The sequence below is a fragment of the Chelonia mydas genome, chromosome 9 (genome assembly GCF_015237465.2).
Source record: "Chelonia mydas isolate rCheMyd1 chromosome 9, rCheMyd1.pri.v2, whole genome shotgun sequence".
NCBI classification, from domain to species: Eukaryota; Metazoa; Chordata; order Testudines; family Cheloniidae; genus Chelonia; species Chelonia mydas.
In genome coordinates this window covers 55711459-55735475 of record NC_057855.1, presented here as the reverse complement: position 1 = coordinate 55735475, position 24017 = coordinate 55711459, and the positions used below count along the sequence as shown (strand labels likewise).

At 47.3% G+C, this 24017-nt stretch overlaps 1 protein-coding gene across 1 annotated transcript; it reads left to right on the top strand.

The window, feature by feature from the left end:
• The first annotated feature begins 638 nt into the window (after window positions 1-638).
• On the top strand, window positions 639-23531 carry KLHL30 (kelch like family member 30). The gene is given in 14 exon segments (XM_037909006.2): window positions 639-1424; window positions 10832-10991; window positions 14947-14988; window positions 14991-15032; window positions 15840-15889; window positions 15891-15999; window positions 16386-16490; window positions 16493-16570; window positions 18622-18703; window positions 18705-18765; window positions 23156-23242; window positions 23244-23304; window positions 23307-23363; window positions 23366-23531. Coding segments are annotated over 14 exon segments (1749 nt in total). The 5' UTR covers window positions 639-650; the 3' UTR covers window positions 23407-23531.
• Window positions 23532-24017: the final 486 nt, after the last annotated feature.

The window sequence follows — 24017 nt, the reverse complement described above, 5'->3', positions numbered from 1 at the left end:
CATACAGACAGACAAATGGGGTGGAGGGAATACAAGGAAACAATGAGGCTTGGCGGCGGTCTCAGCACACCAGCAGCCTAAACACTGTCAGGGTTCTCGTAAGCTTCATGGCAAAGGAGAGGTTTAAGGCGGGTTTTGGAGGAGGAAAATGGGCTAGTTTTGCAGCTGTTTATTGGGAGGGGCAGCCTGGGGGAAAAGCCACACAGGCCACTGAAAATATGTTTCATTCAATCAGATTCTCTCCTCATTCTAAGGGGAGCCAGAAATTGGTTCCCAACAGGAGACAGTCAGTGATGTCAGGGGCTGCAGGATAGAGGCACTTAGTGCAGCAAGGGGAAGTGCTCTGGGGTACACCTATGAGCCTGGAACCTCTGGAGACATGTGCTTTGTGGGGGACGTGAGGGAGATGAGGGCACTGACACACAAGTCACGGAAGCACTCGTCATCAATCCTGCTTGTGCCTATAAGTTTTTTGGAGAATCAGCCTTTATGAACACCCATTGGTGCTGGGAGGAGAGAATTGCTAATGACCTTCCCTTTCAGGGCAACCAGCCAATTATTCATTCCCCTCTTTCATTGCTTGCTAAGCAGGGTGGAGTTTCCATGTTAGAGCCCCAAAAAAGGAGTGAGATTTACCAGAGGACAGCACCATGGTGAGGAACGTTGATGACTTCGATTTCTCCCTCCCATCCCACCCCCAGGCCATCTTGGAAGGCCTGCGGAGCCTGCGCTCCAATCCGAAGCTCTCCGACATCACGCTGCTTGTGGGTGGGCATGAGTTTCCCTGCCACCGCGGCATCCTGGCCCTCTGCAGCCACTACTTCAATGCCATGTTCACTGGCGACTTTATTGAGAGCATCTCAGCCCGCGTGGAGATCAAAGAGGTGGATCCTGTTGTCATGGAGACTCTGATCGACTTTGCTTACACAGGAAAGATCACCATCAACCAGGGGAACGTGGAAGCGCTAATTCGGACCTCCAACCAGCTCCATTTCTCCACCATACGGAAAGTCTGCAGCCGCTACCTTAGACAGCAGATGGATGCAACCAACTGCCTGGGCATCTGTGCGTTTGGGGAGAACCATGGCTGCCCAGAGGTGTCCTCAAAGGCCTGGGCTTTCCTGCAGGAGAATTTTGAGGCTGTATCACACCAGGAGGAGTTTCTCCAGCTATCCAAGGAGAGGCTTGTAATCTACTTGTCCAATGACCTGCTGCAGGTACAGGAAGAACAGAGCCTAGCTGAAGCTGTGCTTAGGTGGGTGAGGTATGATGAAGCATCTAGAGCCAAGCACCTGCCGGAGCTCCTAGACCTGGTGCACTTGGTTTCACTCCCAGACCAGTACCTGCAGAACCTGCTCTCATTTGAGCCGCTGATCCAGGATTCGGAAGCTTGCAAGGCTGTCATCTCCAGATACCGAAGCACGGTCAGTGCTGTAAGGTATCAGAATGGCCCTGTATAGATGGAGCTTCTGTACTGGAGGGAGGTTGCCAGTGGGAAATGATCTGCATCAGTGTGCAACCAGATTCCTAGGTGTGAGAGTCCAGGTCAGACTACCTCTCCACTCTGATGGTGAATGTGGTTCAGAAGGTGCTATAAAAATGCTGAGGGAGATGCCCTAAAGGCCAGCAGAGGGAAGTGGGGCTTTTCCCAGAGTCAGCTAGGCACAGGAATCCAGTGCAGGCTCAGAGCCACCCCAAATCATCTCTGTAGCCAAGCCTCTTCCAGCTCAGTGCAGAAATCCACTGTTGGCTCTGTAGGAGCTTTACCCTGATCCATTCCCACTCAGTGAGCACAGGCATTCCTAGCTTCCCTGCCTGGGAAGGGTCTACCAGTTATAGTCGCACTACTATAGCCCACTTTGAGGACACTCCTAGTCTGGTAGATGAGTGGCCTTTTTTGGTTTAGTTTAAGCTCCTGCCCAAGTTTAATGGGATAAAGGCTCCTCTTGTCCTAGAATGAGAGTGTCTGCCCAGGAATGGTGGGATAGGAGGAGGGTTATAATAGGATAGCTATATCAGTTTAAGTTTACCCTTAGCTTATATCAGAAACACTTCCTGTCTAGCCAAAGCCTTTAAAGGACTATATTTAAAATGTTGTAAATGGTGAACAGACAAATTGAGGCGACAAGTCAGGTCAAATAACCAACTGAAAACCTTCTCCCAAAGTTCTCCTGGAAGGCTGTCATAGTTTGTTAATTGTTTCTTCATTTTCACATGCATTAGCACTGCATTTTGGTAGAGCCTGGAGGAATAAAAACCACAGGAAAGACTTCTAAGGTGGATATTTCAAACACAACTGAAACCAGGCCAGGCCCGAATGCTTTCACGCATACTGTGTGTTCACAAGATTCCCAGAAGACTGAATTAGTTGGGGTACCTTTGAACAAGCACAGAGATTCTTGGGTGCTAATCTGAACCAAACCAATGAGTCTGAGTTCTTGGAGAGAGGTGGAAACTTGTTCCATAAATCCAAAAATCAATTTCCATAACACATTCATTCTTGGTTTATTCCAAACAAATGAACAGAGTTACCTTTACCTATTGCTTCACTTTTTGAAATACACCCCACTCACCACATCTCAGGATGCAGGTAGAAACAGCGAGAGCAATGCTGATTTACACATAAGAATGGCCCTACTGTATCAGACCAAAGGTCTATCTATCCCAGTATCCTGTTTTCTGACAGTGGCCAGTGCCAGGTGCCCCAGAGGGAATGAACAGAACAGGTAATCATCAAGTGATCCATTGCCTGTCGCTCATTCCCAGCTTCTGGCAAACAGAGGCTAGGGACACCATCCCTGCCCATCCTGTCTAATAGCTATTGATGGACCTATCTTCCATGAATTTATCGAGTTCTTTTTTGAACCCTGTTATGGTCTTGGCTCTTCACAACATCCTCTGCCAAGAAGTTCACAACTTGACTGTGTGTTATGTGAAGAAATACTTCCTTTTATTTGTTTTAAACCTGCTGCCTATTAATTCATTGGTGACCCCCTAGTTCTTGTGTTATAAGAAGTAGTAAACAACACTTCCTTATCTACTTTCTCTACACCAGTCATGAGTTTATAGACCTCAATCATATCTCCCCTTTTCCAAGATGAAAAGTCCAAGTCTTATTAATCTCTCCTCATACGGAAGCCGTTCATACCCCGAATCATTTTTGTTGCCATTTTCTGAACCTTTCCAATATATCTTTTTGAGATGGGGCGACCACATCTGCACACAGTATTTCATGGATTTATGTAGAGGCAACATGATATTTCCTGTCCTATTATCTATCCCTTTCTTAATTATTCCTGCTGAGGAGTTGGCCCACAGTCTTTGGTTGTTTATCAAAAAGGTAGATCTAGAACCTTCCTCCAAAGCAAATAGCCACCTGGATCACCACAGGGAAATCTTGGATAATAGAGACAGACCTTGTCAGCAGACTCCAGCTCTATTGATGATGTAGGGAGAAATTCCAGCATTGAGGGCCCCTCCACTGAGAGCCTGTGCGTTCACTGAACCTGTACTGCCATAAACAGACAGGAAGGGAATGGCTCCTAGGACCCATGCCTTAGAGATCATGTTAGATCAAGGTGAACTGCTGCAATTGCACCTAACACAAATATTAGCTGCAAATAATATAATTCACCTTGGACAGCCACCACAAAACCTAGTTGTGTTTTTGTGCAGCCAAGGAAAGAAGTAGATCAGCTCTATTGCTGGTACCTGGACCTCATGTGAAGTGACTGAGCCATATATTAGTACCTTGCAGCTCAGTTGCATCCTCGAAGGCTTTTCAGGCTTATCACAGCAGTATTACTCTTGCAGTAACTACCTCCCTCAGTGGGGAAGAGTTCACGGTGGATAAAAATCAATGGGGGGAAAAAAAAACCATCTAAAGATATTTTCCAGCCATAATGTATCTTAATTAAAACTATCTCAACATGGAATAGGGATTATAAATTCTATAGTATGTGACAAGATGGCCGATGTTCGTATGGTGGGTGCTGCACTTTTCTTGGGGGCAAGTGCCCATCCTGGCCCATCCGGGGCTGCAGTTCTTCCTCCACCATTGTCCCTAGTGCTGAGGGCTGAGTCAGGTGGCGTGGCGCCAGTGGGATGGGATGCACTGTCCTAGGGATGGGGGTTCCATGACCACTGTTCCCAAGAGAAGGAGGGGGGGTGGTGGTGGTCGGGGACTCTCCCTCAAGGGGACTGAGTCATCTATCTGCTGCCCGACTGGGAAAACTGAGAAGTCTGCTGCTTGCCAGGAGCTAGAATTCACGATGTGATGCAGACACTCATTAAGCCCCAGATCGCTACCCCCTTCCTGCTTCTCCATGTGGGCACCAATGATACTGCCAAGAATGACCTTGAGTGGATCACTGCAGACTACGTGGCTCTGGAAAGAAGGATAAAGGAGTTTGAGGAGCAAATGGTGTTCTCGTCCATCCTCCCCGTGGAAGGAAAAGGCCCGGGTAGAGACCATCGAATCGTGGAAGTCAACGAATGGCTACGCAGGTGGTGTTGGAGAGAAAGCTTTGGATTCTTTGAGCGTGGGATGGTGTTGCAAGAAGGAGGAGTGCTAGGGAGAGACGGGCTCACCTAACGAAGAGAGGAAGAGCATCTCGGAAGCAGGCTGGCTAACCTAGTGAGGAGGGCTTTAAACTAGGTTCACCGGGGGAAGGAGACCAAAGCCCTGAGGTAAGTGAGGACGTGGGAAGACCGGTAGGAAGGACGAGCAGGAGAACACGAAAAGGAGGGCTCCTGTCTCATACTGAGAAAGCAGGACAACAGCAAGTTATCTCAAATGCATATACACAAATGCAAGCAGCCTGGGAAAGAGCAGGGAGAACTGGAAGTCTGGCCACGGTCAAGGAATTATGATGTGACTGGAATAACAGAGACTTGGTGGGATAGCTCACATGACTGGAGTACTGTTCATGGATATAAACTGTTCAGGAAGGACAGGCAGGCAAGAAAAGGTGGCGGAGTTGCATGTATGTAAAAGAGCAGTACGTACTGCTCAGAGCTACGGTATGAAACTGCAGAAAAACCTGAGTGTCTCTGCATTAAGTTTAGAAGCGTGAGCACAAGGGTGATGTTTGTGGTGGGAGTCTTGCAATAGACCACTGGATCAGGGGGATGAGGCTTTCTTCTGGCAACCAACGGAAGTTACTAGATCGCAGGTCCTACTTCTCATGGGAGACTTCAGTCACCCTGATATCTGCTGGGAGAGCAATACAGCGGTGCACAGATAATCCAGGAAGTTTTTCGAAAGTGTAGGGGACAATTTCCTGGTGCAAGTGCTGGAGGAACCAACTAGGGACAGAGCTCTTCTTGACCTGCCGCTCACAAACAGGAAGAATTAGTAGGGGAAGCAAAGTGGATGGGAACCTGGGAGGCAGTGACCATGAGATGGTCGAGTTCAGGAGCCTGACATAAGGAAGAAAGGAGAGCAGCAGAATATGGACCCTGGATTCAGAAAAGCAGAGTTTGATTCCCTCAGGGAACTGATGGGCAGGATTCCCTGGGAGAATAACATGAGGGCGAAAGGAGTTCAGGAGAGCTGACGGTATTTAATGCATCCTTATTGAGGTTGCAGGAACAAACCATCCGATGTGTAGAAAGAATAGTAAATATGGCAAGCGACCAGCTTGGCGTAACAGTGAAATCCTTGCTGATCTTAAACACAGAAAAGAAGCTGACAGAAGTGGAAGATTGGACAAATGACCAGGGATGAGTATACAAATATTGCTCCAGGCATGCAGGAGTGAATCAGGAAGGCCAAATCACACTTGGGGGTTGCAACTAGCAAGAGATTTTAAGAGTAACAAGAAGGGTTTCTTCAGGTATGTTAGCAACAAGAAGAAAGTCAAGGAAAGTGGGGGCACCTTACTGAATGGGGGAGGCAACCTAGTGATAGAGGATGTGGAAAAAGCTAATGTACTCAGGGCTTTTTTTGCCTCGGTCTTCACGAACAAGGTCAGCTCCCAGACTACAGCACTGGGCAGCACAGCATGGGAGGTGACCAGCCCTCTGTGAAGAAAGAAGTGGTTCGGGACCTATTTAGAAAAGCTGGACGAGCACAAGTCCATGGGGCCGGATGCGCAGCATCCGAGAGTGCTAAAGGAGTTGGCGGATGGGATTGCAGAGCCATTGGCCATTATCTTTGAAAACTCATGCGATCGGGGTAGGTCCTAGACGACTGGACAAAGGCTAATGTAGTGCCATCTTTTAAAAAAAAAAAAAAAGGAAGAAGGAGGATTCTTGGGAACCACAGGCAGTCAGCCTCACCTCAGTCCTGGAAAAAATCATGGAGCAAGTCCTCAAGCAATCAATCTGAAGCACTTAGAGGAGAGGAAACGTGACAGGGAGAGTCAGCATGGATTCACCAAGGGCAAGTCATGCCTGACTAATCAAACTGCCTTCTGTGACAAGGTAACTGGCTTTGTGGATGAGGGGAAAGTGGTAGACGTGTTGTTCCTTGACTTTAGCAAAGCTTTTGACACGGTCTTCCCACAGTATTCTTGCCAGCAAGTTAAAGAAGTATGGGCTGGATAAATGGACTATAAGGTGGATAGAAAGCTGGCTAGATTGTCAGGATCAATTGGTAGTGATCAATGGCTCCATGTCTAGTTGGCAGCCGGTATCAAGTGGAGTGCCCCAAGGGTTTGTCCTCGGGCCGGTTTTGTTCAATATCTTCATTAATGATCTGAAGGATGGTGTGGATTACACCCTCAGCAAGTTTGCAGATGACACTAAACTGGGAGAGGTAGATATGCTGGAGGGTAGGGATAGGATACAGAGGGCCCGTAGACAAATTAGACACTTGGGCCAAAGAAATCCGCTGAGCAGTAGCAAGGATAAGTGCAGAATTCTGCACTTAGGACGGAAGAATCCCATGTACCTCTACAGACTAGGGACTGAATGGCTAGGCAGCAGTTCTGCAGAAAAGGACCTACGGGTTACAGTGGACGAGAAGCTGGATATGAGTCGGTGTGCCCTTGTTGCCAAGAATGCCAATGGCATTTTGAGATGTATAAGTAGGGGCACTGCCAGCAGATCAAGGGATGTGATTGTTCCCCTCTATTTGACATTGGTGAGGCCTCATCTGAAGTACTTTGTCCAGTTTTGCACTCCACACCATCCAAGGATGTGGAAATATTGGAAAGAGTCCAGCGGAGGGCAACAAAAATGATTAGGGGACTGAAACACATGAGGAGAGGCTGAGGGAACTGGGATTGTTTAGTCTGCAGAAGAGAAGAATGGAGGGGGATTTGATAGCTGCTTTCAACTACCTGAAAGGGGGTTCCAAAGAGGATGGATCTAGACTGTTCCCAGTGGTAGCAGATGACAGAACGAGGAGTAATGGTCTCAAGTTGCAGTGGGGGAGGTTTAGGTTGGATATTAGAAAACACTTTTTCACTAGGAGGGTGGTGAAACACTGGAATGTGTTACCTAGGGAGGTGGTGGAATCTGCTACCTTAGAAGTTTTTAAGGTCAGGCTTGACAAAGGCCTGGCTGGGATGATTTAGTTGGGATTGGTCCTGCTTTGAGCAGGGGGTTGGACTAGATGCACCTGCTGCTCCTCCGGGTTCGGGTGGAAGGGCTCATGTTGCATCTTGTCAATGTCTATGCCCCAGCATCCAGCCCGGAGCTAGCAGGTTTCTTTCAGCAGGCGTCCCCCTTCCTCAGTTCTTTGGATCCTCCGAGAGCGTAACTGCCCAAGGGGCGGGGGGGAGAAGGAGTGGCTGGAATGCAGCCCCTGGAATTGTGCTGCACCAAACGCGTGTTTGCTTTCCTGGTGCCTAGGGCTGGACCTGACAACCATGGATAAGTTTGTGATAAGAACCAGCAGATTACAAGAAGAGGTAATTGATGAAAAAATTGCCCGGTTTGTTTATGCAACAAACTCTCGTTTCCGTATGATTGAGAACCCACACTTCATTAACATGGTTCAGTCATTAAGACCAGGATACAGTCCACCGAACAGAGCAGATGTTGCAGCCAAATTGCTGGATAAAGTGGAGGAAAGAGAAATTGAGCAATGTGCAAAAGATCTAGAGGGTGAAATTGTGAACCTGAGTCTTGATGGGTGGAGCAATGTCCACAATGATCCTCTTGTATGTGCTTCTGTGACAACAGAAGAAGGGAATGTCTTCCTTACAGAAACAATTGATTCGTTAGGAAATGCACACACAGGAGAATACTTACAAGAAGTAGCAGTAAAAGGTATAACAAACTGTAAAAAGCAATTCAAATGTCTATTACGCAGCTTGGTCACAGAAAATGTTGCAAATGTATCCAAGATGAGAAGAAATTATTTAGAAGAGAATGAAGAGAGTCCCCAGCTAACGTACGGTTGCAGTGCTCATTTGATGCACCTCCTAGCCAAAGACTTCAGTGTTCCAGAAATAAAGGCTAATGTTGTTGAAATTGCAAAATACTTCCGTAACACCATTTGGCAGCAGTTGCTCTAAAAAAGTGGGAGGAACAAAGCTAACTCTCCCACAAGATGTGCAATGGAACTGAGTAGTGGACTGTTTTGAGCACTGTATCAAGCACTGGCCTAATTTGATGATAGTTTGTGAACAAACTCATGAAAAAATAGATGGCACTGTCACAGCCGAAGTTCTCAACATTGGGCTTAAGAGAAATGTTGAACACATGCTGAGCGCCCTGAAGCCTATTTCTGTAGCCTAGAACAAAATGCAGGGAAATCGCTGTTTTATTGCTGGTGCTGTTGGCATCTGGAAGGAACTGAATGAGATCATAAAAGGGGAAATATGCAATGACAGAGTTAAATTACAAGTATTAAAAAAATGAAATGGGAAAAGCATTATCTCCCTCTCATTTTTTCGCAAATATCCTCAATACTCGGTACCTGGGTCAAACATTAACTGCTGATGAAGAGGAGTTGGCTATGACATGGACATCCAGCAATCATCCCTCCATAATGCCAACTATAATAAACTTCAGAGCTAAGGGTGAATCATTCAAGAATTATATGTTTGCTGATGTTTTAAAGAAAGTGACACCAGTGAACTGGTGGAAGTCACTTAAGCACTTGGATTCAGAGACCGTTGAATTGATAATCTCACTTTTAACAGCAGTAGCTTCTTCTGCCAGTGTAGAAAGAATATTTTCTTCCTTTGGACTAATTCATTCCAAATTGAAAAATCGTTTGGGATCTGAAAAAGCAGGAAACCTTGTTTTTCTTTTCCAGATTATGAACAAACAGGAAAATGAAGGTGAAGACAACTGAGTTAGTTGCAGAAGTCATTTTAAGTTTGTCATATTGAGCTAACTGATATAGTTGATTTAATTTGTTTTTTTTTAAAATATATTTCATTAATTATTTTAGTTAAAAAACAAAAAGAAACCTGATTTTAAAAAACTTGAATATTTAACTAAATTCAAAATTCACAGGCTTGTTTGTTACATTATATGTTTGCTGTTGAAGAAAAAAATCCAGAATACATAATGTCGTTGTTCTAGTTAACTAAAACAATTTAAATATCTGTCTGGTGATGTTCTCCTCCTAACACAGCAGGGCAAGAAAATCCTCCAAATATTAATGATTAAACTGTTGAATTGGAGATAGTTCACCTCCCAATGATTTCATAAATATCTGCTTCAATTTCCTTTGTTCATTTTCTGATCTAGCTGTAAAACTAATTCGAAAAATTTTCAAAATAAATCACTTAAGATGTATAGTGTGTGCTTTCTAAAAATGAAACCTATATCTAAGTTGTGACGAATATATATTAAGGTTGTAACACCCAACAAGAATGCAGTTTTATGTAAAAATCCATGATTAAATCAAGTCTTCCTGACTAGTGATTTAAATCAAATCGACACTGGAAGAGTTTCCTTTGATGGCTAGTAGACAGTAATTTGACGTTGATGTTCTCTTTGTGAAGAGTGCAGCGGGGGTGATGGTCAGGGAGACAAGACTTTGTGGGCAGGAAAGGTACCCGCTTTCAATGGATAAATAAGCACAGAAACCCCCTCCAGATGCTCCCAGTGAATGGGAAGGGACCTATGCCAGCCACCATGGTTAACCCAGCTTGGCACAGGGCTCCAGAGCTGTAGCTGCTAGGCAGGCAGGTATAGTGGTTAATAGGCAATAAACAAGCTGTGCTGCTTGGGCAGATAGTGCTAGTGGGAGGATGTCCAGCAGCAGTGCAACACACAGTCTACACTGTGAGTCCTGGGAGCAGCAGTAGCATGGTCAGTCCACACAGTGCTAAAGGAGGGAGACAGAGTGATTTTTCTACCCAGATAATGTGAATTGTAGCAGCCTCAGTGCTGAAGGAGCATGTCAGTCAGAGAGCAGGCAGCAGGGAATACTGGCCCAAGCTGAGGCTACAGTGGATGGGGCCCCCAACTCCCTGCTCAGCAGGCTTTGCTCTCTCTCTTCCCCCTCCCATCCCATTTTCCATAACGTAGATGATTTTTGGGCTGGCAGCATGTACATTTCCAAAACTCCCATTGCACCAAGGCTGGATAAACTCATAGGCATGTGCCCTGGATTCCAGAGCCACGTGATAACATTGGAATCTCAGCTTGCATTGAACACAGAAGGTTTGTAGCCCTTCTGGTTGCCAAGGAAAGCTTGAGAATATGCCCTTGAGTGTAAGTGATACAGCACTGTCTGCCTGAGTCTGCAGACAGCCTCCTGCAGAGGGAGAAGCAGCCACTAGAGTCAGAGAGGAAGCCACCTGGCTCTCCACCCACCACCAGAAAAGACTGCCATTCTAGAACTCCTTGTCCCAGGAGAATTGAGGAGCTTGGGCCTAGCCGCTGAGCCTGGTGACATGTTTCTTTTATCTTCTATAAGGTGGAAAACAGGTCCTTTGTCCAGAAGAGCCTACTTGCCCTTCCACAGAAGCTGGAGGAAGTGCTGGTGGTGGTCGCGGGTCGAGCTCTGGAAGAGCATGAGGCAGAAGACGTGGAGTTGCCAGTCTCCCAGAACTTTGCCTTTTACAATCCCAAGACCAGTAAGAAAGCAAAACCAAGCCTGTTTCTAGCTGAGGTTCAGGCCAGGCCCAGCATACACATGTGTGGCCCTTCCTTGCTGTCAATCTCTTAGGGAGGCCACACCCTGTAAGAACAATCTAAGATAATGGGAAAGTTAGCAGTCTTGGTGCTCGATCCCTTCAGCGAGGTAGAGCAGTGAGTGGTTCAGGAGCCCAAGCCCTCAGGCAGGGCAGGACACCAAACAATCTAAAGCCCAACCCTCAGGCAGGGTATAATCAGGGAACTCAGGCCCTCAGACAGGGCAGGGTACCAAACACAGTCTTGGGTTCTAGATCTCAGGGAAGGGTGAGCACCAAACACAGACTAGGAGGCTCCAGCAAGGGGTCAGGTCAGGTCCAATTTGTCAATCTGGCTCTGCGGGGAGACAGGCAAGCACAGGCCTCTTGGCCTAAAGAGGGGGAGTACTGCCAAAGATAGGGGGATACAGGCCCACCAGACTCCACTGCATCCCTGCCCAGGGCCCAACAGTGGCGAGCGGTCTGCCACTAGGTCAGCTAAGGAATCCCACTGCAACACACTGATCGTGTTTCAGATGCCCCTGCAGCCAGACTACAGCTGGCTATCCCTGGGCTTCCTTCCTACCCTCCTCTCAAGGTGTACTTGTATGTACTCTGTCTCCTCAGGGTCTACTGCTAGTGGCAATACCAGCAGCTCTTCAGCATTGGTTGGGTCTGGCAGCTCTGGTAGCTTGGGCAAGTCCTCAGGGTAACTGAAGTCTTCTGCGGGCTCCTGCCTCAGTAGTGGAGAAAACATGTCCATCTCCGTTAGCAGCTGCTACCCAAATGAGTTACAGGGCCCGCCTTTTATACTCCCTGTTCCTGTCCCGCACCCTGTGCTTCTGGCATGGTGAGCGTGGCCTTCTGGTTCCACCCACCAGGGGGCGTTCTGGCCCTCCCTGACTGTCAATCTCTGAGGGAGGCCTGCCTCTTTGCTACGCCCAGGGTTACATCTACCTCAGGCAGGACTTCAGTGGTGCAGATGGCTGAATAAAAGCAGTATTGGAGCCGAGTTTCTGTTGTCTACTGGAGGTCTTACACCGCTGCCCTGTTCGAACCACGCTCCATCCCCTGTGCACTGCTGGATTAGTGCTAAGAAGATGGAGCCCTGGATTTGGCCCTAAAAGTTTTGTGGGCAAAGTGTGTGATGCAATAGATATGCAGTCTGTCTCTCTTAAGCTTGAGAGAGAAACTTCTGTCAGTTCCTATGTGTTCTGGTCTCTTCTTAGCCTCTGTGTGTCACCTGTCCAAAGCTATTGAGTAGGATCGAGAGGATGAACTCACACAGCTAACCGTGCCTTGGTGTAATTTGTGCGGGGCGCGGGGGCGTTTGCTGATGGTGTGTGGTCCCCTAGAGAGGACGAAGGACCTGAAATCAGGAGACGTGCCTTCTCTTCCCAGCTCTGGCTCTGGCTCAGCCACATCACTTAGGCCCTATAGTTTTAAACAAAGGGGCACAAATTCAGGGGCTACCTTTGAAAATGTTGGCACCTCTTCAGTTTTCTGTCTGTTAGGAGGGGATGATGCCAACCCCCCTTTGAAATGCCAGCTAGTATTGTTTGTATAAAATACATGTGGCAGGACTGAGAACCAGCAGCTGAACTAGCAGTCTGCTCACTGGAAGGCCAATTAATTTCCCCGAGAAGGGCCTGACTGAGAAAAGCTGGGGCTAATTGCTAGGGAGCTAAGGAGCTATTAACCCATTAACTGGAAAAGCAGAAAGGTGCATAAGAAGGAAGTGTAAAGTGGAAATGAGAGACAGAAAAGGAAAGTGGGAGGGGCTAGCATGATCAGGGCTAGCATGACCCCTCTCTGGCAAAGGGGGATGATGTTGGTATGTCCCTGTAAATAGAGTTGCTTCCCAGGCCTGTAAAGGCTGGTGGTCGAGATTAAAATAAGTAAACTACATGTCAGTGTTTTCAAACTGGAGGTGTGAAAGCCGTTTGTGTGAGAAGACAGGGGGTCTCATTCAGACCCTATGCACAAGAAGGAATGGAGTCTCTCAGTCATTGTCTCCCCATAGACCAAAAAATAGACACTTCCTCCCCACATCCGTCACAGGATGCTGGATCCTGGTTCCATGGAAGCCAGCAGCCAAACTCTCACTGACTTCAGTGGAGCCAGATTGGACCCGTTTATTCAGACTATTGCCCATTCTTATCCACAGGGCCACTAACAGAGGCCTGAACTGGCCCTGGGAGGGTGGGTGATGAGATCGCCCCACACCTCACACGGCTTTAGTGTCCAATTGGTTCTAAAACGCAGATTAAAAACAAACAAAAAAAGATGCCTGGGTGCCCAGAGTCTGGTCACACTTTCCGGAGTCCATAACCAGCCGCAAGCTCCTTAGTATCTCAAAGGCCTCGGCTCCTGAGAGCGGTCCTGGAACCATGCTGCGGGGCCCTGTGCTGGTAGCTCACAAACAACGTGGCCGTGCCAGGGGCTAAACTACCAGCGAACCCTTTACATCAGAGATTTAGACACGCATAGTAACCAGCCGCGTTCATCCTAGAATGAAGCCATTACCAGGGTGATGTAATGCTCTGGGTGTCCTTGGCTTTTGTCATTCGCTGAACAGCTGCTTTCCCCACAGGCTGATGCTCCCGCAATCGCACAGCCTAATGCTAGCTCTATTCCCCAGGTGACAAGCCCATGAGTCAGACTTTCTGCAGCTTGGGTGTGGAGACAGGGCATAATCCCTGGCAGACTGATGCAATTGCAGGAGACTTTGACAACATTATGTACGCAAGGACCAGAGCTAATTAACACACACAGTTCTCCTGTAGCCAAATGAACGTAGCTGGGTCTCATCCTCCCCGTGCTATGTTGTAAGAGCCTGAGCAAATGTCCATTGAAGTCAATGAAAAGATTCCCACTGACTGCAGTGAGCTGTAGGTCAGGCCATCAGACAGGCAGAGCAGTTTTAACACAGGTATGCTCCAGTATCATACAGAAGAGATACACTCCAGTACCAATGCAATAGTCAGTTGGTAGCCATTGTAGTCCTGCATGGTATGAGAAGTGTATGCAATCTCACACTTCCAGGTACAAACTGATTTCCACAGGCGTGGGCAGGTTTTCCCCTCCCGCATGTACAGTGTGGCACAGACAGGTATGGTGGAAGCTCAAAGCACTGGTGAGTGCCAGAGGCAGACAGGGATTCTAGTACATGTCTACAGTATCAGGGCCGGATCCCCAGCAGGTGTAAATTGGTGTAGCTCCATGAGCTCAGTGGAAGTGTGTTGATTTACACCAGCTGGGATCGGGCCCACAGAATGAGGAGATTTCCATTTTAATGGCCGGTTTATTTTCGATTCTTTAAGAACTGTGGGTGGAGCCATTTGGATACCAAAAGAGGAAAGGATTCCATCAGAATTAAAACTTGTAAGCATTCCTCACCCATCTCCTACAGCGTTACAGCAGAGATGGCTGAGGAATATTGGGGTGTTGTCTAAGGGAGCCTGCGTAAACACTGTTCAGACTAGAATAGGAGCTGTTCTTAGGCTTCCTACTTTCTTTCCAAGAATACATCCAGAGTGAAATGAATGGCAGTTGTGCAGTTCAATGTATTGCAAAAACTTGGTGGAGTTTGGCCAGCTTTTGTTACTGGCGAGCTGTAAAGACTCCTGTTCAATATTCCTTCCATTGGCAGCAGTACATGAGTATCTGGCTCCAGTGAATTTCGTAAAGACCAGTTGTGCCAAATAGCTAGGGGAGTGTTGGAGGGGGGTAGGGAAATCTGGGGAATTGGACCATTTTAACAGTTCTAATCCTACCTGTTATTTACAGCAGAGGAGGCATGTTGTCTTGCATTTTGGTCATATGTTGGGAAGACAGAAGCACTGGGAAGTATGTAGTGGCTTGTGCCTTTGGATCTGGTCTAAACCTTTAGGTTCTTTATGACTTTTCTGTGTTTCAGAAAGATGGATGGCTCTTCCTGACTTTCCGGACTACAATAAATGGGCTTTTCTCTGGTGGCACTAAATAATTATGTTTATGTCACAGGTATGTAACGGGGCTCTCATCCAACCCCCTCCGCTGAACCTAAGCTGGAACCTTACCTTTGGAATTCCTTGTGTTTCCTTTCATGTGTCTGGTCTGGTGGCCCCACAGGGTATTTTTTTCTGTTTAATGAAACAGAGAAAATAAATGACAAATTCATTTAATAAATGTTACTCTTTCCATGGCATCCAGAAGACAGTTTGCTAATAAGCAACAACTCTGAGAAAGTTCAGTGTTATCACATAGCTCCTGGGCAGTAGTTCAGCAATTTTCAGGTTGTATAAGTTCAGCGCTCTTTGATTGATTTAATTAAATTAATGAATGGAAGAATGGCCCATGACACCACCAGTGCCATAAATTAATTATGTCCCAGGCTGTACTTCATGCTTGGATGGTGTGGTTTTTTCGAGAGAGACCCCCTTGTCTCTCTATCTACCGTGGTTGGTACCTGCTGAAGTTCATCTCGCTAGGCCTGGCAGTAGCTGGGCCTTTTCAGTAGAGGGTTTCTCTCCTGTGGATTTTACTCCTTCTCACAATCTGCCTGTGTTTAAATTTGGTGACCTTTTGTTTGTTTGGACTTTAGATTAGTTTGTTTTTATTTTCTGGGGTTTGCTTCTATTGAGCTGCCGCCAGCAGTCTGTGGTGCTGTGTTCTTTGTAAAGTTGTCTTCAAATCAGTTTAATTTAATGCCTGTTAAAGGGGCCTAGATGTCAAGGCAAAAGATGCATTGTAGGACCACTACCCGGGGCAGGGCTGACTCTACCTTACAAGATTTTCTCTCTGTGTGTGACTGGATTATTCTCTTCCTAGGTGGCTACAGGGGGACGCAGAATGACACCTGGTCCACAACCCAGTCCTGGGTGCTTCCGTCTCAAGGAGGGTGCATGGAAACTCATTGCACCAATGCTGAAACCCAGAACAAATCATGCCAGTGCTGTCCTCAATGGAGAGATCTATGCCATTGGGGGTAGGCACCATCCGTCTCTCTGGCCACCTCCCCTCTCTCTTGTCTGTCAGTCTCTGATAAGGCCCTTCTGTATGGAGACACCCATAAAGCCAGCTCATTGTCCTCCTTCAGATCCCCTGCTGAGAAGCCTGCAGACCACTTGACTGCTCAGCATGCTGATCGCTCTGGTCAAATTGTTTCCTTGTGCTCCCTGTTTGTTGTATCCATCTGTTGTCTCCTGTCTTGTACTGAGATTGGAAGCACTTTAGGTCAGGGCCTGTCTCTTTGTCATGTGTTTGTACAGCATGTGGCACAGTGGGGCTCTGACTCCCGATGCTACTGCAATGCAAAATAATACTCCCCGTGCTGTGCTAAACTCTCACCTGTCTCCTCTCTTGGTATGTAGGGACCCACAGTGGACACGGTGGAGGTGGAGTGCTATGACCCTTATAATAATAGCTGGTGCCCCATCAGCCCTGCCCTGAAGTATGTTAGCAACTTCACTGCAACTGGATGTCTGGGAAGCTCTACCTCATTGGCTCTTGTGCTGTCAAGTACAATGCACTAACACTGCAGTGTTACAACCCTGTCATAGGTAAGGAGAAGGAACAGCAACAGGAATTTTGGACGCAAAGGCCCAAGCCCTCAGAAAGGTCCCTCCCAACAATACTGTGCCAGTCCTGGCACACGTGCATCAACGTGTTCACCTACAACATGTATGTTGTCCTGCATGAAATAGAAACCAGAGCATACGTGAGTGTGTGATGCATGAGTTATGTTTGTGTCAGCCTGTTCATCTCGAATCAGGGGCCAGGGAACCTGGTGGCACTTCTGTGCCCATTGTGCAGCAGGAAGGAAGGATTCATGCTGGGAGACGCTGTAAATTTGGCACTCATTCTGTGTCAAGACCTAAATTCTTTGGCTTGGGGTGACTTGGCATAGCTCCATTGCCCTCCATGGAATGATAACTGATTTCTACCAGCTTAGGGTTGGTGCCTTGTTCCCTTAGGTACAGTAAAACTCCAAACACTTGCTGCCCATTTCATGTAGCCGTTTCCAGTTATTTAAAACACAAGACATTGAACTAGCTCTGGTAATTTACTTACATGGAGTTTCATAAGATCCAGTATGAGAACATTAGTGAGCATGAACCGAATTAAATGAGGTAAAAGTGCTACCTACACAGTGATTTAGAGTATTATGGATGAGCAACTGGGTCAGCCTCAGCTTTCATCTCTTCCCCAAGTGAATCCCAGACTTGTGTTCTCTTATAGTTCAGGGAATGTTCACTGTGGGCCAGATTGTGAACCTCTTACTCTCCCTAGTGAGCATTAACTTACACAAGCTAGGTCTATTGACTTACACAAGCTAGGTCTATTGAAGGCAAGCGGAGGCAGTGTGACAGAGCACTGGACTGGGACTCTATCCTCGGTGCTGCAGCTTGGCCCATGGGTGACTTTCAGCTAGCCCCATCACCTCTCTGTGCCTCAGTTTCTCCATTTGTAAATTGAGATCATGATACCGAATCCTTTGTAAAGCACTGTGAGAGCAATTAATTAGAAGCATGACATAAGAAGCTGGGTATTATTTATAATAATATTGCTCAAGTGAGTAACTGTTTCTCAGGGGGAGTAAGGGTCTCACATTCTGGCCCTGTCTCTCCCACTACCCATGTGGACAGTCTTTCCCCCATCTGATGTGGTTCTTCATTGGAAGGCCAGGTGTGCTGGGCTCCTTTGTGATTCCCTTTCCAGTGCTGCCACTAAGTGTGTCTTAGAGGGACAAATGTGCATATGACATCAGCATGATATGCCAGTGGCACATGACAATATGATGATCTGTGAGCCTGGAAAGTTATTTTAGAGCTATTAGTGGCTCACCTGTTTAGGAACCCTTTACTGGCAGCCATCCTCTTACTCAGAAGGTCTTAGATACATTGCCCTGAAGTTATACAAGTGACTGAGCATTAGAATACCTTGCGTAAGGAGTCATATGACAAGCCTATGTTAGCTGGTACCCGGAATCACCCTTTGCTCTGTCCCTACATGATACACCAGAATGGTTAAAGCGAGACTGGTGCTGTCTACTTCCTGTGAAAGAAGAGATGTGTGTTCACTTCCATTAGCTGATTTAAATACCCTTAGCCCAGTTTAACCGCATATGGACTCACCAGAAGCTTTAACCTTTGAAACTAGCACAAAGATAGATAAACTGAGACAATTCCAAAATATGCTCCCTCTTTGCCTCTCACATCCATGCCAGTGTCCAGCTGGTCTCAGGACCACAGTTTGCTCCCTACAAGTGAATTACATGCCAGGCTAATGTTAATCAGGTCAGACAATGCATGGCAAAAATCCCTAATGACTGCCCTTGCCCAAGGCCCATATGGTAAGAGGTCAGTTATAGGCCTAATTCTGAGAGTATTTACACCCATATAATGCCATGAATGTAAATGGGTTGACTCCTGATTTACACCAGTGTAAGTGATATGGTAATCAGCCCAGCAAGCTACTATGGTGGGCCAGCCTGCTCTCTCCCGTCCTTGTGACTCTGTCACCCTGTGACTCATTAACACCCTGTGATAACTTTATTACTAGTCAAGGCTCCTAAGCACTTTCACTAACTGATGATGGCTGTTTCTGGCAGATGTGTGGAGTGTAATCGCATCCCCATTCATCCCAAAGTACCTCTCTGCCCCGCGCTGTGCCTCCCTGCATGGAGCAATTTACCATTGGGGACAACACAAAGAAGGTGTATGTGTATGATCCAGATGCTAACATCTGGCAGAAGGTAGGTGGAGTGGGTCACTGGGGTGCCACCATGCTGGACATGGATTCCCCAGTGCCATGTTGGAAGGAGGGCTCTATTGATATGTATGTGGATTTCATAGTGCCTAACCCAGAGTATCAGGGACACCCCTTCTCTATAACCCTATGTTGGGAGAAAGCAAGGGTTGGTCACAATAGTTATTCAATGATAGGCTTCTCCACATTGACCCACTAATATGGCCTTGGGTCAGACCACTTCTTCTGTGGCTTGTGGGCAATTTGGCCTGGAGGCTAGTTCCATTCTGCATATCCTTCTGTGTAGTGTCTGCCACAACCATCTATTGAACTGACTGGGGCCAGTGAGCTGAGACCCCCAAATTCATTTCCCCACAGCTCAAAGTAAAGCCCCAGCCATTGCTGCTTCTACCACCCAAGTCCCTGGAATGGACCCTGAACATGCTTATTCTCTTCTCTGAGTGATTCTCCAGCCAAAGGGAAGCTGGTAGCTGGTAGCTTTGTTCTAACCCCCTAAATGCCTATCCCAGAGCACCAAAAAGACCTGACTTGGAGTGAGGGGGCCCCAGGAAGCAACATGGCATAACCCACATCCCTGGGCCCCGCTGGCCTTCGAGGAGCTGTGTGTTTAATGTTGTTGCAGGATTGGGTTACACAAGATCATTCTGAAATCCTGCTGCAGCTGTTCACATGGCGTCAGTGTTCAGCTGACCAAGCTGCCAATACTCCAAACAGGTGCGGAGAAAGCCCTGCCAGTCTCTCCCTCCCTCACCTTCCTTTTTTTTCTGCTTATGAATAACTTTCAGTGCTCCATTGGTCATCCATTGGTTCCAGTTCTGGGACTGGTTCTGTTAACTCTTTCAGCATAGAATGCACAGTTCTCCTTCCTTCTCTGCCTGTAGAGCAGAGTGCTCCTCAGGTCTAGGATCACCCAGCACAGCTTTAGTAGCATCATCTCTGACAGTTGCATCTGATGAAGTGAGCTGTATGCTCAAATAAATGTGTTAGTCTCTAAGGTGCCACAAGTCCTCCTTTTTCTTTTTGCGAATACAGACTAACATGGCTGCTACTCTGACACTGGTCATCTCTGACAGGGGTTCTCAACCTTTCTCTTTCTGAGGCCCTCCCCCCAATATGCTCCATGGCCCAGCTGTGCCACAAGATCTGGGTTTTTTTTGCATATAAAAGCCAGGATCAGCGTTAGGAGGTAGAAAGCAGGGCAATTACTCAGGGCCCCATGCCACAGGGAGCACTGTGAAGCTAAATTGCTCAGGCTTTGACGTTTAGCCCTGGGTGGTGGGCTTTGGGCCCCGGGTTGCAGTTCTGTGCAGTGAGCCTCTGGCTTTCTGCCCTGGGTCCTAGCGAGTATAATACCAGCTATGCATGGCGGACCCTCTGAACCCTCTCGTGGCCCGCAAGGGGGCCCCAGACACCTGGTGAGAACCATTGGTCTAGGAGAAGCTGAAGGTATCCTGATCAAGTGTCCTTGTGCAAAGTGAGGCAAGCAGGCAGACAGGATGGGCTGGTAACTTGGCTGATTTCAGTTACAGCCCCAGCTTTACTTTGTCTATTTCTTCATGTCATCCACCCACCTGTCCTGGTGTCAGGATTCAGTGTAAGCACTGCAACTTCTGGGTATTGCTCTTGTCAGGGCTCCCTTCCCCCGCTCCAGCTTTTTCTCACCACCTGTCATAGCCTGTAAGTTCCCAGTAACGGTCATTGCTTTCCAGGTGTGTACAATACCTAGCACAGTGGGGCCTTAAGCCCTGTCTCAGCTTAGACACTACTGTAATAAAAGTGATACTGATAGACTCAGAAAGAAGGGATAGGGCCTGTGACCCTAACTGGGTCTTATGCCACTTTTGTCCTGTGTATATTTTTGAGGTGGGGTTATGGACGTGGAGCTCTGAATAATACCCAGCCACCCTGGCTAAATGAGCTACTGAAACCTACTTAGCCATGTCACTATTTAGCTGTTACTTGTGTCTAAATAGCTGTTACCACTCAGGAAAGAGATCTTGCAGTCATTGTGGATAGTTCTCTGAAAACGTCCACTCAATGTGCAGTGGCAGTCAAAAAAGCGAACAGAATGCTGGAAATAATTAAGAAAGGGATAGATTATAGGACAGGAAATATCATGTTACTTCTATATAAATCCATTGTACGCCCTCATCTTGAATACTGTGTGCAGATGTGGTCATCCCATCTCAAAAAAGATATATTGGAATTGGAAAAGTTTCAGAAAATGGCAACAAAAATGATTAGGGTTAAGGAACTGCTTCTGTATGAGGAGAGATTAATAAGATTGGGACTTTTCAGCTTGGAAAAGAGACAGCTAAAAGGAGATATGATTGACGTCTATAAAATCATGACTGGTGTAGAAAAGTAGATAAGGAAGTGTTATTTACTACTTCTCATAACACAAGAACTAGGGGGTCACCAAATGAAATTAATAGGCAGCAGGTTTAAAATAAATAAAAGGAAGTATTTTCTCACACAACGCACAGTCAACCTGTGGAACTCCTTGCCAGAGGATGTTGTGAAGGCCAAGACCATTACAGGGTTAAAAAGAACTAGATAAATTCATGGAGGAGAGGTCCATCAATAGCTATTAGCCAGGATGGGCAGGATGGTGTCCCTAGGCTCTGTTTGCCAGAAGCTGGGAATGACCGACAGGCAATGGATCACTTGATGATTACCTGTTCTGTTCATTCCCTCTGGGGCACCTGGCACTGGCCACTGTCAGAAAACAGGATACTGGGCTAGATGGACCTTTGGTCTGACCCAGTAGGGCCATTCTTATGTTCTTATGATATGTAAGTGTCATAATTAGGCTTCAGATTTAACACCTCATTGACATGTAAATCCCAGTGTGATAGGCACCATAGAAATACCACAGACAGATAAATACTTAAGATGTTTTCTGGGACACCTGGGAGCTCTTTGAGTAATAATACTGCAGGGCTCTCACCAGCACTTTTAATCAGTAATGCACAAACTATCATTATCTCTATTGTTTACAGCTGGACACTCAGACACAGAGAAGTGAAGTGACTTGCCCAAATTCCCAATAGGCCAGTGGCAGAGACAGGACTAGAACCCAGGTTTCCTTAATCCTAGTCCAGTACTCAGGCTATTAGGCTGCTATTGTTATAAGGTACCTGTATTTATTGGGTGGGATTTATAAAGTTTTCTTTACAGCTATCTGAGCTACTAACTTAGGCCAAAAGTTTCACATCTAGGCACCTAAGTTCCCAGTTAAGTATCTGCATGAAAGCAGCTTGGTTTTCAGAGGTGCTCAGCACCTGAAGCCCTCCCTGTGGATTTCGGTGGCTCATTTGGAAAATGATTTATTTATTTTAATGAAAGCTTTAATTCTTCAGTAAGTGCTGGCCCCAGGGCATCGCTGGAACAACATGTCAGGCCCACTTCAGCACTAGATATGATTGATGCACGCAAGTCATGGCACTGTCAGCAGGGCGCCTCATGCAATTCCCATTCAGCTCAGTAACATGGATGTCTCATCACATCTTAACAATGCTGCTGGGTCATCTAGGACCTGGGTTGAGATCCCAAAACTTATTCCACTTATGAGCTCTTTGAGATTTGAGCCCAGAAGTGACTCCTTATTGCATATGTGCCCTGTGCAATTCACTCAGGGTCTTCCTTGCGAGTTATCCCTGACCCCCCCAAAAGAGCTCACCTGGGTTTAGTGGGACTTTCAGGCCAGGAAAACCAGCCTGACTGGCTTATGTGTTAGATAGAGTACTTGGACTGCTTTTATGTGGGCTGGTAACCCACCCACTCTGCCAATAAGGACAGAGGATAAATCCCTCCAGTGCTGACAGTCCTCCAGTGCTTCCCACAATTCCCCCTGCATGCCCAGAAGGACAGACAAGTTCTCCCACAATTCACTGGGAAAGAATCCCAGAGGTGCTTAGTTCACTGCAGTGCAAAGAACCATGGGATGTGCCCCTAGAAGTCCTAGTGAGTGTAGAGCCAATAAGGGCTCAGCAACTGGGATGTGGCTTTTCAGTGCGGCTGCTCAGACCCAGACTGGACTAATCTGGATGTCAATAACCTGAGTTTACTCTGCACTGAAGACAAACCTGTTCTTCCACCCCCTTTCCTGTTTTAGGAAATAGAGATGGAAAGATGTTTACTTGCAGGATGTTACTCAGACCCTCCATGTTTCTGTATGCAGTACAGAGTTCCAACTAGGGTTTGGAGCCTGGTAAAGAACCAGAGACAAAGCTGGAAACTCAAGCTGTGTGGAACTCTGTTTGTCTGTCTGTATATAATGACTGCCTCCTGTGTAAGGCAGCCTGGATTCCCATATATCGTGATGTGGTGTGAGTGAGCTATAGCCCTATATCATTGACTGATATCTCCTTCAGGTGCAGCTGCTTCACACTCTGCATGAAAACGGAGGCATGGTGCCACTGGGAGGCAAACTCTTTGTGACAGGTGGACGCTGGAAGGGCCCTGGATGGTGACTACCGGGTGGAGATGGAAGTTTATGATTGTGCTAAAGATATTTGGACAAGGAGGGAGCCCTGCCCTGCCTCTGGCTCTATCACAGCTCTTCCTCCATCTTCATGGATACATCAAGTGGACAGATCCCTTCCTGGGAAACCATGTTCAGTAGGAGAGGCTGGGACCGTCACTTAGGGCTTGAGTGGTCCTGCCCAGGATTGGAAGGACAAAGTGATGGTTATTTGTTTGAATTATCACCATTTTTGCATGTATTTTTGCCTTCATGTTTCATGTGGACCTTGGATTAGAGCAGTGGTCACCAACCGGTAGATCATGATCGACTGTTGATCCTGGAACCTCTGACAGTCAATCACGATCTCCAGCTGCTAAAAGTCCAGTGGCACAGTGGGCTAAGGCAGGCTCTCTGCCTGTCGAGAACCCGCCCCACGCCAGTCCTGGAAGCAGCTAGCATGCCCCTAAAGCCCCTGGAGGAGGGGGCAGGGGTCTCCGCATGCTGCTCCTGCCTACAAGCACCACCTCTGCAGTTCCCATTGGCTGGGAACAGGGAACTGCAGACAATGGGAGCTGCGGGGGCACTGCCCTACCGAAAGTGGCAGCATGCAAAGCCATGTCCCCCCACCCCCCAGGGGCCACACGGGTATGTTGGCTGCTTCCAGGAGTGGTGGTGTGGGGCCTGCCTTAGCCCGCTGCGCTGCCGACTAAGGTAAGTGCTGCCCGGTGGGAATTTTCACCCCTCTCGCACCCTAGGCCCCTGCCCCAGCC